Source organism: Frieseomelitta varia, unplaced genomic scaffold (assembly GCF_011392965.1).
Source record: "Frieseomelitta varia isolate USP_RPSP 00005682 unplaced genomic scaffold, Fvar_1.2 scaffold_182, whole genome shotgun sequence".
Classification (NCBI taxonomy): Eukaryota; Metazoa; Arthropoda; class Insecta; order Hymenoptera; family Apidae; genus Frieseomelitta; species Frieseomelitta varia.
The window spans coordinates 2,216,057-2,229,250 of record NW_025109550.1 but is presented as its reverse complement, the minus strand read 5'-3'; the positions used below and the strand labels follow the sequence as shown (position 1 = coordinate 2,229,250).

At 37.3% G+C, this 13,194-nt stretch overlaps 2 protein-coding genes and 2 long non-coding RNA genes across 4 annotated transcripts in view; 2 read left to right on the top strand and 2 right to left on the bottom strand.

Annotated features, from left to right (window-relative positions):
• The window catches only part of LOC122538907 (armadillo repeat-containing protein 3), a 5,472-nt gene extending 3,551 nt beyond the window's left edge, over positions 1-1,921 (top strand). The window contains exons 10-13 of the mRNA XM_043673402.1: positions 14-233; positions 300-536; positions 635-1,175; positions 1,370-1,921. Coding sequence (XP_043529337.1) covers positions 14-233; positions 300-536; positions 635-1,175; positions 1,370-1,528 — 1,157 coding nt within the window. The 3' untranslated portion in view covers positions 1,529-1,921. The remainder of the gene's footprint in view (positions 1-13; positions 234-299; positions 537-634; positions 1,176-1,369) is intronic.
• A 72-nt stretch (positions 1,922-1,993) lies between these two features.
• LOC122538918 (protein eiger) lies at positions 1,994-8,000 on the bottom strand. Its single transcript, XM_043673414.1, has 5 exons — positions 7,627-8,000; positions 6,668-7,504; positions 4,001-4,563; positions 2,361-2,832; positions 1,994-2,248 (listed from the first exon to the last, which is right to left on the bottom strand). Exons 2-5 carry the CDS (start codon positions 7,031-7,033, stop codon positions 2,069-2,071), a joined length of 1,581 nt encoding a protein of 526 aa, XP_043529349.1. The 5' UTR covers positions 7,034-7,504; positions 7,627-8,000; the 3' UTR covers positions 1,994-2,068.
• A 2,500-nt stretch (positions 8,001-10,500) lies between these two features.
• LOC122538921 lies at positions 10,501-11,074 on the top strand. The gene is made up of 2 exons (XR_006308949.1): positions 10,501-10,906; positions 10,993-11,074. It is a non-coding gene; the product is annotated as an uncharacterized LOC122538921 (long non-coding RNA).
• Positions 11,075-11,625: 551 nt separating this feature from the next.
• LOC122538947 lies at positions 11,626-13,141 on the bottom strand. Its single transcript, XR_006308956.1, has 4 exons — positions 13,049-13,141; positions 12,813-12,933; positions 11,899-12,465; positions 11,626-11,731 (listed from the first exon to the last, which is right to left on the bottom strand). It is a non-coding gene; the product is annotated as an uncharacterized LOC122538947 (long non-coding RNA).
• Between the last annotated feature and the right edge of the window lie 53 nt (positions 13,142-13,194).

The following is a 13,194-nucleotide window of genomic DNA, read 5'->3' as shown; positions in this document are numbered from 1 at the left end:
AAAAAAAAAAAAGAAAGAAAGAAGCACAATTTCGTCACGTGTACTACTTACAAAAACGATGATCGTAGTATGCTGAACAACCGATCGACCGCTCGAGTCGTTCCATCATGGGACACGTGTATAGAAACCTTATTCGATGCGCATCTGCCAATCAAATTCGCCTTCACCGGGCGACTCTCCTTGCACGACGTCACTCGAGACGGATTTTATGTACTGCGAAGAAACATCTGCAGGTATTCCTTACATTTCGTCTCACACTCCCTCGCCACGCTCTATATATTTGTATTTATTGCAATTAGCTTTCCTATATTGGATGATATCTTCCGTTTCAAGTTCTGCCCCTTGGAGCCCATCTACGTGGTGAATTGTATTCAGGAAAATCCGTACGAACTAAGCTTGGAAGGTAATAGAATAATGCCTAGTCAAACGTTCGTCGCTAACTATCCCCACCAATTCTTAGAATTGGGACTGTTTCACTCTACTTTACCGTTAAATATGACACCCGTGCCAAACAGAGTGACACCTGATACCGATATTTAGCAGGATATACCTCCCCACTTAAGCTCAAGTGGGCACTACTGTAACTGGCATTGCCCACTTTTTTCTCATTTTTCAAGTGTTCTTTTTTTTTCAGGGCCCGAGCAAGCGAGCAACGACAGAGGCGTTTTCTTGTCCAGAGAGATATTACAATTGACGATGGACTCCAAGTTCGGCCTCCAGTGCGACTCCTCCCTCTACGATTACGTGGAGCTATTCAAATGCAAGTTGATCGCGGCCGAGTCGAAGAACGTGTAAGAAAGCCTCGCATGCGAGTCCCTCGTCGCGCAAACTCCTACAACCTTCGCGCTTTCCAACGCAGAGTGTCGAGAACGACACGAGGATTCGTGGACGTTGGTTATGTGGCCTCGCGCGCCAGGATGCTGGCAAAGTTCGTGGCGCGACAGATGTCAGGCCCTGATCCTCTGGTCAGATGCGTGGATCATCAGCTGGAAATTCACCTGAAGGAGATCAAGAGGACCATAGAGACCAGCGTGATCCCGCTGGGGATGTTGAAAGTCGGCTCTTACTTTGAGAGAGCCCTCCTCTTCAAAGTAATCGCGGACAGGGTGCACTTGCCAGCTGCCCTGGTCCGGGGACAGTACGGAAAAGCCTGGATCGAAATCGCAGTGCCGGAGGCACGGAGGATCTTGGGTTCTTTTATTTTGTTTGTTGAGATTTCGATCGATTTCTTAGCTTGGAACGTTTTTATCAGGTGAGAGTCCCGATAGAAGAGGACACCTTTCACCACTATATGGAGAGAGACACGACCTGTCCAGAAACTATTTTTCTGAAACAATATCCTCGCCAAGATTCAAGCTTGACTCTCAAGGATAGCTTAGCTCGCAGCTCATCGATATTCCCCACGAAGTTGTTGAAACCGAATTTCATCGTCGACTTAATGCACTCCCCTGGAGATTTGATTCCAATTGGCAGTGAAAGAGCCATACTGTACTGCGAGAAAAGACTAGTTTGCGACACTGTCTGTTAAACCGTGTAAACACGTTGATTGCAAGACTGAACCGCTGAAGGTTTCTTTCTTTTTTCTTTTTGGATGTACAGGAGATCTTAACTTAACTTCACTCTCGCTATCTATGGACTCTGTGGAAAATTTTTTAGTAATATAAAACGCAGAGATCTTATTTATAGCGATGGTGTACGCAGTGGAAACGGATCAATTAATCAATTAATTTTTAACGAACAAAGTCGGCCTGCGTCTCAGCTATCATCGTCGCAGCTATAAACAGCTCAATAAGTTACTTTTCATTAGAGTAAGACAAGCGCTTCTCGTTTCCAGAGAGGTTCACTGGTATCAAGGTTTGATTATTAGACTGCGAAGTTTCGTGCATTTTAAAGTGCAAAAAAATATATAAAACATTCAAAATATATTCGACAATATTTTGGCACGTGACGCAATTTTCTACCAATGTCCATCTTCTTTTTTTTCTTTTTCATAATTATATTATCAAGAACACGAGTTTGCACAAAAATCTGCAGTCTACAGTTGTGCGTATTTAAATAACCGATAACACTATAGCTTCTTCAGTTCTCCGAGTTTCACCAGCCCGAAGAAACTGTTCTTTTGGTCGAAAATGACGAATCTCGGCGAGCTGGCCTCCTTGAATGTTAGAACGTCGTGTTTCTTGAGATGCGCCAATTGCGCCGAGAAACAGGTCTGGCTGATATTGCGCGAATGGCCCGAATTGTCAATCTAAAAGAAACATTGATCACAATTATTTCTATCTCTGAATGCGACATTGTACAGATAGTTGAGAGTAACAATTAATTTTCGTTTTTTTTTTTTTTTTTTTTTTTGTCCTTACCATACACTGAAGAACAGGCCGATCGTTCACTGTCAAGTGAAACCCAATCTCGTCGTGATCGTCGTTGTAATGGATCTGCGCGTAAATTAAATACAATCCTGTCTCGTAAATGGTGAGAGCCCCCTCGGACATGCTGAAGTGCTTGCTCATGCCGGAATCAGTTACCCAGTCGCTCGGCTTCCAAGCTTTGAACGTGCTGCTACCATGACGGATCTTCCCGTTACCAGCGTTCTGATCTCGCGACGAGATCTTGCCACCATCCCCGTGGTAATGAACGGCGACCACTCCTCGAGAGTTCATGTTTTTTCGAAGTTTGTGAGCAACCTTTCGAGTGCGGTTGTACGTGGCTGTGCGCGCTTCTACACTGAACTTGTTGTTGTCATCACGCTCCAAGGAAGACGTCTCGGTGTTGTTTGAAGACGTGTGGGTGTTGTACTTCTTCGGAGGATGTCTGCTGGAGATTACAATGGACCTGTGACGAACAAAGAAATTAGATTTAACACCTCGTGCCTAATATAATATCTAGTATGTGATAATATGATATAATATAATATAATATGTTATTAACATAATATTGTATAAATTATTATTTTAATATTAATAATTATATATTATATTATATCATACTATATATTAATATTATAAATATAAATTTATATAATATATTATATAAATAATATTAATAATATTCTTTATATATATATAAAATATTATTTATAATATATTAATATTATAAATATATATGTAATATATTATATAAATATATTAATATTAATATTAATAACTATTATATCTAATATAATACCTATGGAAATTTCTAATAACACACAATATCAAATTCCCACTCATTTTTGAACAAAATTTTGCCTGTTATACAGGGTGATTCATTTAAGCGAGGCCACCTAAACATTCTGAATTGTGATGATGCAAACACATGACCGGTATCAAAAGGCCAATGTGACTGGTGAGAATATATTTTTTCCAAGGTCATTTCTTTTTTCAGAGCTTTTAAGGTCGTTGATTTTTTTTTTATTTTTATTTATTACATTGTGTAGATGATAATAAAAAGATACGTTCAGATATGTAAAAAGAAAAAAAAATACGATCTTGAACATTTAAATTTTACATAGAAATTTATCTCTATTATCGAGACTAGAAACCTTGGCCAAGACGCCAACATCGGGAGCCTAATAATAATAAATGTGAACAAACATGTTTACTATTTGTCATTAACATAACATCGTCAATGATAATCTTTTCTAGCAATTGGAATCCCGATATTAGTGCGTCGAAATTTGTCAGGAATTCAGAAAGAAATACTCAATAGTTATATGAGGTACAAAGGAGTTGCATATATTATTAAGTACATGTATGTATTGTTAATAATTATATGTATTGCTAAGTAGAAATACAAAATAATTATACGTGTAGTTGTATGGAATAAATTAATAGTATAAATGCATACAAAAAAGGACGTCAATGACCCTGAAAATTCCCAAAAAAAAGAAAAGATCTTCGAAAGAAAATATTCTTGACCAATTATTGACCATTCTACACCATTCATGTCAAACGAAAAATATTGTCACAATCCAAAACGATATTTTTATACTACTGGGATGATACTGCGAAACACGACTAACGTATTTTGTTGTTCCTCGGCGTTGCTGTCCTTGGACATGTCCCGGAAACCTGTGTACGACTCTTGCCTCTTAACGAACCACCGTTTGGGGCTGCGACTCTCTCTGTCGGTCGACCGTTTACGTTCCAAATTCGCTCGCCAGTTCAGCAGAAGATCTGTATCGTCCAACACGTTCCGCTTTCGTTTGGTATTGTTCTCACGATTATCCAATTTTTCCTCCAGGTGCGGCTCAACTCTGTGGCCCCTCCTCTGCAACTCCTGCTTGTGCTTAGCCTCGGCCTTGTACGCTGCCACCGTTGCCGCCGCCCACTTCAGGATCAACTCGTCCGCGCCGGCTTCCGACGGAGAGGGCACCGGGGCTATCGTCGACGAGGAGTCCGGGAAATCGGACGGCCGAGCGCCGAACGCCGGGCGCGAGTAATCACGCGACGAGAATGCGTCGTCGTCGTCGTAATTCGAGTCGTAGTCCACGTTGTCGATATCCGCCTCATTTGGGTCGTCATCATCATCGTCGTCGTCGTCGTCGTCGTCGTCGTTGTCATCGTTGAATTCCTCGGTGTACAGCTGCGAACAAAATGCCGATTTAATGATAATAATGTCATTCAATCGGACAGCTAACTGATAAGCTGATTGATAAATCGTTGATTCGTCAGGATGTTTACGCTCGTGTCTTACGGCGGACACGAACGATGTACTTATGTACAGGGTGAGCCACGTGAATTTGACTGTCTTTTTTTAAATGTCTTTGTTTTCGAGGGTGTGAAAAAGAAACTTATAATTAGTACAGATATAATATGATAATATTATTTCTATATATTATATTATTATCTATTGATTTGTATTGTATGCATATTGTAATGTGATATACAGATGGAGGGATTCAAGGTGATTTTAAAATCACTTTCACTTTTTTTAAGTGAAATGATATGTTCCTTGCTCCATTGGCTCGACATTCTCTGTGCACATCGATAAACTATTAGTTTTAGGAGATATTTCAATCTTAATTGTGTGAAATTTATGATAGTAGCTCAAGAGTTTACAAAATTAATGTTGAAACGAGTAGCTTGATACTTTTTTTTACAGGACAAAAGCTAAGGTGAAAAAAATATAGAGTTCCATTTAAAAAAGTATTTACAAGTATTATATTAATATTACAGTTCTATTTAAGAAAGTATATCTAAGTATTGTTATTAATCTCTTGCACTGGAATGACCGTTTGGTCACTCGTTATGGTCTGTGAACCAGTTACTAGCGCAAGAGGTTAATATTATAAGAATATATTATAATATATAATATTTATGAAAATAAACTAATATAATATATCATAACAATATTACAATTAATTAATGTAACAGTATATTATATCATAAAGTAGGTCAAAAGTTTCTTCTCACCTACTTTTTTCAATAAAACATTGAAACATAAAAAAAAAAATTAATTTTATCAATTTCAAATTTAATTTAATTTATCTACTTTGATCCGTAAAAAAACGAAATTCAGAAAAATATTTGTCACAAAAAATACGGATTTATTTCAGTAAGAGGTAATTTTCAGTCCACTCTGCATATAATACAAAATATTACGACCCCTCCCCTTTACCTAACCTAAACAATCTTTGTTAACAGAGCTATTTTAATAGATCTTCAAAAACGTTCAAGGTGATCGAGTTACGGTTCCATCCAGCGTGCGTCGAATATCTCCGATCACGTGACGCAAGCAATGTTACATTAGCATCTTACATACATGAATTGAACGAGAATAGGGTTCCACGTAGAATTGCATAATTCGCATAATCGTTTCTCCATTGAGAACGGCCGGTACTGGTTTGAGCCGTCGGGAGAGGTTATCGAACCGTGAAAAAGCCCCGGTTCGATCAACTACGGATGATCTTTAGCGTTTACCCGACACACTGATGACCTAATTTCTTTTATCGCTTTCCTCGCGTAATGCGAAGACCTGCGAAAGGAGAGCCGCGCAAGGTTATCGCGTGTATTTAATATCAATGTAAAGAATGTCGACGTCGTTTCTGTCTCGATTAATTTAGTAGAAGCTACATATTTGCGTATTCATTTCTTCCAGAACAAGAGAAAAATTTATATTTTCTAACATCGAGGGGATTAATCGTTCCATAACGATTGCTGTTATTGCAAATTAATCAGTCACAGGAAAAGAGTTCCTTTTTTTTTTTTAGGTATCTTTTGGAAAGAGACAAGCAACTGTTTGTTTAGTTTCGTTTATCAGCGAGAAGATTATAGAAGGAGGAAGAGATACGAAAATAAAGAAGCCTTTGGGGTAAAAATAGCCGAAGGCTGGGATATTTTCTGACACCGAGACGAATCTCCAAGAATCACCGAGAATAATAGTAAAAGTGACTTCAAAATCCGAGGCATCAAATGACGAGTACTCGCGCAAAAAGAAGGTAAACAAATAGAAGGAAGATATTACAATTGAAGTTTTTCGCGTTGAATCTGATTCTGCGAATCGTTAGTTTCCAATAACAATGATAATAACAATCTGAAAGTAGTCCAAAAGACAAAAGAGGAACGATCGAATTACACACGGTGGCCAAAGTAAGTAATTCTACCGGCACGTGACACTCAACTTTCCTCGTGCTCCATTTACTCACGAGAAAAAAAAAAAAAAAGAAAGAAAGAAAAAGGATCACTACCTGTTCTTCAAAGGCTTTCAGCTCGTCCAGTAGATCCTCTTCCAAGAAACGATGCTTCAGACTCTCCACGCTTCGTTTCAGCTCCTCTATCTCGCGAGCATTGACCAAAGAACAATGGAACCGCCAACTTTCGAGGCCCAGGCAGAGAAGGGCGATCAACAAAGCCGTAACACTCAGAATCGTATTTCTGTTCGGCCGGAATCGATGTTTGTTGAAACCCTGTTCGAGATCCGACTGAGAGATGCTGAGGTTCTCCCTGAAGAAGCTGAGAAACGATCGCGTCTCTTCCTTCACGTGCACGTCGTTTATCAGTTTCTGCTTCATCCTTGCGGCTTTCGAGTCTTCATCCGACAGCACGGAAATCATCGCCGCGAGAAAAGGGACTTAGATTTTTCCAATATCGGACTTGGCCAATCGACGACAATTTGCTGTTATCACAAATTAATCATCTCAGGAAATGATTCGCTGGTTCGGAAGCTTAATTAGACGCAAAGTCAACTTTCACAAAAATCAAAATCAAGTTCACACTATTAATTCGTGCTTTCTCTTTCGAGTTACTGTTCATAAGTTCGAGGAACGACGGGGAAGATCACAGACAGTGTCCATGGTTTCTCGGTGCACGTAACGCTTTCACGATCCACATTTCCGAAAGGCGTTGAATCTCTTCTCGCGTGATGTCATCGTACTATCTCATAAAGCACGCTGTCGAAGAGATTTCTTCCACGACGAACATCACTGGCTGATTAAATCGTGAATCTTCATCGAGTCCATTGAGATAACAGTTTCGACGTTCTTCCCTGTTCTACTTTTGAAACGAAGCGATTCACCTGATTCCACCTGTTTTTCGAAAATTTACAATGACGTTCAGTGGCCGGTCCTGGCTCTCTTTAAAACCTGTCCAGCGAGTTCCCGCCCCTCTGGAGGGAGACCACGAGCAGGACCACCCTCTAATCCCTTACCTCCGCCCACCGGCCTCTCTTTCCTTCCTTTTGTTGTCCCACGATGTGTTTCTTTTCTGTCCTCGTTCCTCTCCGTGCAACTGGTGCTCCTAGTAATCTGTTCTCTCCCGACAAAAGAATTGATCTCCAATTCTTTCGTTCCGCGTGACGAACAAGAAAATGTAACGAGTCGAGAAGTAGAACCGAGGTGACAGTTGTAACAAACGGTGATTCGATCGTATTGATCCAAGGAGAGCTTGAACTTCGCGAAGGAAAAAAAAAATCAAGACGTACGAAGAACCGTATCTGACCAACGTATCTGACAGACTGACTCGGCGATACTAGATGGACGGAACAGAAAACATTCGAGTTTCAGCGCGGCAGCGCCTCTGGATCTCACTGTCAGTGGCGTAGATCAATGATCCGGAGAAGCAGCTTCCCACCTCCAATATTCCCCTGTGTTGAAATCGATTTAAACAGTTCTATTCGAATGACGACCCGAAGGTTCAGTCGTAATACAAGTTATTAAGGTACTTTCAAAAGAGATTTCAAATTTCTGCTTCATCAAACAGAGAAAAAAAGAAGCTATAATAATAAGTGAACAAAAGAAGAAAATTTATAATTCGGTTTGAATTTTTAATGGTATTTGATAGTATAAATATGATTGTGATAATGTTATTCGGTAATAACTATGATAATATAATTATGATTTAAGTATGTAATAAGTACGACTATCATAATATTATTATTATTGTATAATAAGTATGATTATAATATTATTTGTACTACTGTAACAAATAGACAAAAGAATAAAGTTTCTAACTCAGTTTTAATTTTTAATATTATTTGATAATATAATTAGTATGATTTTGATATTGTTCGATACTGTGAGTAAACGAAAGAACAAAATTTCTCAGTTCGAATTTTTAATATTACTTGATACTGTGATAATATTATTCGATACTGTAACAAGTGAACAAAAGAACAATGTTTCTGAGTTTTAATTTTTAATATAATTGAATAGTATAGTAAATATGATTATAATAATATTATTTGTCTACTATAATAAGTAGACAAAAGAACAAAATTTATAACTCAGTTTAAATCTATTATCTATTAGTCTTAATCTTTAATCTATTATTTGATACTGTGATAAGTATAATTGTCATAATATTATTCGATACTCTAACAAGTGAACAAAAAAACAAACTAATTCAGCTTCAATTTCTAATATTATTTGACAGTATAATGAATATGATTATGATAATATTATTTGTCTACTGTAACAAGTGGACAAAAGAAACAAATTTCTAACTCAGTTTGAATTTTTAATATTATTTGATACTGTAATAAGTATGGTTATGATAATATGACAAGTAGACAAGAGAACAACATTTCTAATTCAATTTGAAATTTTAATACTATTTGATACTGTAACAAGTATGACTGTAATAATATCATCCGATATTATAACAAGCAAACAAAAGATTTCAAAATTTCTAACACATTTTGAATTTTTAACATCATTTGTCATTAATATCATACTGTGATATTAATTATCATCTAGAGCATTGCCAGAGAGAATTTGCCTGATATAATTATTGTTACAGAGTCGTTGTAATTATCACAGTATGTCATCGACATAATCGTATATTCCACGATATTGTTTCATTGAAGTAGACATCCAAGGATAGAGACAGACGTTTCCCATGCGAGGCGCACGTTCCATGAAAATATCCTCCGACGTGAAATGTCATTATCAACGTATTTTGTCGTTGCGATCAGGCATCTCTGATTCTTAGACACTTCTTCGACCTGGGAACGTTGAATTCGACACTCACCGGCTCCAGGAATTGCCTGCTCTCCTTGCGAAGCAACGCCGTGAGAACGAATCGAGGTTATTTCCTCGGAAAGTCACGGATCTCGTTTCGTTACAATGAAGATTATCACTCGCTGGTTATCGATAATCGAGCGACGTGAGATAACATTGGGAGATACAGGAAATAGATTACAACGACTGATGTGTAAACGGTCACGGGGAAACTGATACTCCTCAGAATCATAGAATGTGGGAACAAATAATAATCTAATGATGACGACGATGATATCACTTTTGAAGTTTTCCACGATTATTAAGATGGTGATAATTTGATATTCCTGGAATTCGAATTACCTAAATTAACCGTTTTGGCGTAATTGAATACAAAGCCGGGCATTAGTTGATGCCTCGACGAGATTCGCATTGATCCTACTTTAGAGCTGGGTGGTTTGAAAAATTTTCAAATAACATTATTTTTAAATTACTTCTTGAATTATTCTTTTATTATTTATTACTACTTTTTAAAGTTACTTTTTATTACTCTTATTCTTTTATTATTTATTATTACTTTTTCAATTACTTTTCAAAGTTACTTTAACCTTACTTTTAAAATTAGGTAAAGGGTTTAAAGTTACCTTATTTATTATTATTACTTTTTAAAGTTACTTTATTATTTATTATTACTTTTCAAATTACTTTTCCAAGTTTAATCTTACTTTTAAAGTTAGATAAAGGGTCAGATTTTAAAATTACCTTACTTTATCTAGTTTTTAGTTAGGTTATGTTACTTTTCAAATTATTTTTTTATCATTACTTTTTAAAGTTATTTCAGAAACAATCTATCTGCAAAGTAACAAAATCATATTATCAAGTATTTCATATAAAAATTAATTTATTTCCAATTAAACGACTCATTTGTTATTTGTGAAATTAATTGCTTACTATTTGCCAGAATCTTTATTTATTATTTGATTTTGATAGAAATAATTCGTTTCTCAGAGTACAACGTCCAATGTTTGTATTTACTGTTTCTTATTCTGCGATTCATGAGATAGTTGCTCAATTCCAGACACAAATTGAAATGGATATCGCTCGATTTTTTGATGACGATGGGAGAAATTTAGATACCTTCCATGATCATATAAGAATGAATTTCCTCGCGCCGAATCGTCAAATTCCGCTCGTGAAAACATCTCGTAAATTACTGTCAACCTTGCCTTTGTAACTTGAGAAATTTGGTTTCATTTACACAGTCATACAGTCACGAGATATTCGGAAGGAAATCGACCGATTTTCCCCTCAGCGAGGATGCTGATATTTTAATCTTTACGTTGATTCACGGTAACGGAAAGCGAAAACGGTTTCACGTTGCGTTCTCAATAGCGGCGTTATCAGAAATTCCAGTAGCCTGGCGATCCTAATTAATCATCGCACGAGCGTGTAATTGAGCCGATTCACGTAGGAAGACGGCAAATTTTCGAGGTATCTGGATCAATTTACGACTGACAAGCCGAAACGTGCCGTTCGTGGCCTGTCAATTATTTAATTCGCCCTTTCTCCTCGTTTAGCCACTGCCTACTCGCGGCTTTCCTGCACTCTGGTCACGAGAGCCGAAGATCACGAGAGAAGAAAATTATGATTACGAAGAAAGAAGAAAAAAAAAGGGAAGAAAACATAACCTAAACCACGTACACAGTTTCGTTTCGCTGTTCCCGCTGGGGCGAACCAACGACCTCCACTTCCGGTATTAACGATGCGTTACATTACAAGCAATAACCGCGTCAATTGTTTTCTCACATGTGCAACGATGTGATTGTTATTAACTGGCTGTAGTTTAAACCTCCCCTCCAACGGCGACGATACGGCTGAAATCCAACGCGAAACTTTGGTTAGCACGAGATCTCGTCGATCGACGCCACTGCATCGATCCGAGATAGCGAAACTATTTTCTAAATATAGCGTCGAAATGCGCTATATACGGGGAAGAATATTTTCAACCATCTTGAAATTGTCGAGGATCAAGTTCACGAGGCGTCGAGAATATTTGATCCAAAAATTGCAGTATTTTCTCAGTTTTAAGTATACTGAAATATAACCCAGGAAAAACAAATAATAAATTTACTTTACTAGTAATTTCTATCCAGTGATATACCGATGAATTCAAACCACTAGTAATTTCTATCCAGTGATATACCGATGAATTCAAAAAAAAAAGAAGACGAATTATTGTATGGTCACTCGTTATGGTCCGTGAACCAGTTACTAGCGCAAGAGGGTTAATCTTCTTTAATCGTCATTAATATTTGGCTAAAAAATAAAAACCAAAATTGAACAAATCAGATTTTTTAAAATCCTTTGATTACGTTCTTCATTATCGATAAATATATTCACAATTGTAATAATAACATATATGACGTAATAGTTTAATTGTAATATTTATAATTTGCAATGATCTAATATTAATTGAAACTTACATGTCATTTGCAAGGTTGTAACATTTTAATGATCTGGAATTAAGCAAATCAAACTTTTCAAAATCTTTGACCGTGTTTTCCATTAATCGATAGATATATCTTTATAACAATCTAATCTTGATTGAAACTTACATGTGTTTGTTAAGTTGTAACATTGTAACAATGATCGAGGAGATACTCCCCTTTAATCGAGTGCATCTCTTGAGTGACTGATGTGTCACTTTGTATGTACTCTATACTCACGTCTTGTTTTGATGTTCAATTGACTGTTATCGCTCAAGCAATGACAAGTATTCGAATTTTATATTATTGATCCTACTTTCCGCTATGAATCTATGAATATTTAAATTAAAAATACAAAGGAAAAATATTGTTTAGATCGTTTGTTAATATTTCTGTGAATCGTACAGATACTTGACATTATCATGAATTACCAATAAAAAAACGTAGAAAGCAGATGAGAATAAAAACTTGGTAGATAGAAGACCTTTTTTACGAAAAAAATCGAACGCAACGATCGAAACTGGAAAGTTAGATCGATAAAAAGGGACTGCGTCGTTAAAGAATCTGCAAAAGAGAATATTGTATCAGTCGCTTTTGTTAAAAAATAACCAACAAACTTTTCAATATTTTCCAAATATTTCATCAAGATTGTAAAAATCGTAGAAAAAAAAAGAAAATGAAAATTTGTCAAAAAACGTGACAATCGGGGACTCGATCGATAATCAGTTCGTAGATCGAAAAAGGTTCGCTTTCGAACGGAGAATCCAGGTCAAGCTCCATTGTCCTTGTGAACGAGTCCCGTAGTGAATTCAGCAGAATATATTTCCTCGAAACTTTCTAAACATTCTTCAAGCGACTTCCAAGCGACACCTTATCTTGTATACAGATAACGAAGTTGAATAAAATCTTACTAAAAGGGTCGCTCAAATGATTTCTTATCTCCAGTAAAAATACACACAGAGCTTCGTGTTTCGTTACAACGTGTGCATGCAACGCACAATCGCGCGGACAATCAAGCAGATCTGACGTTTCCTAGGAAAGCAAAGTCTCCATATAAGAATCGTCGTTGTTCGCGCGCGCGTTCCACAAGAAAGATCGAAAACCGCGTCGGGTGAAAGCGTGGGAAAGGGCGGGCATAGTATCTTACCACGCGAATGTTGGCAACACTTGGGCCGGACAACCGCCAAACCGGTCGAGCGGAGTCGCCGTTACGTTCCGGGGGACGCTCGCGGGAGCCACCGACTGTGGCTAGGTAAACAAAAGATGCCACAGCACGTCTTCGTCCACTATCTG

Bases quoted from the DNA above. Each gene is read 5' to 3' on its own strand.
- LOC122538918 (XM_043673414.1), bottom strand. From the start codon at position 7,033: ATGATTTCCGTGCTGTCGGATGAAGACTCGAAAGCCGCAAGGATGAAG. The intron at 4,564-6,667 runs GTAGTGATCCTT...TTTTGTTCGCAG, and splicing joins TGAAAGCCTTTGAAGAACAG to CTGTACACCGAGGAATTCAA. The intron at 2,833-4,000 runs GTTAGTCGTGTT...TGTTCGTCACAG, and splicing joins GCCGAGGAACAACAAAATAC to GTCCATTGTAATCTCCAGCA.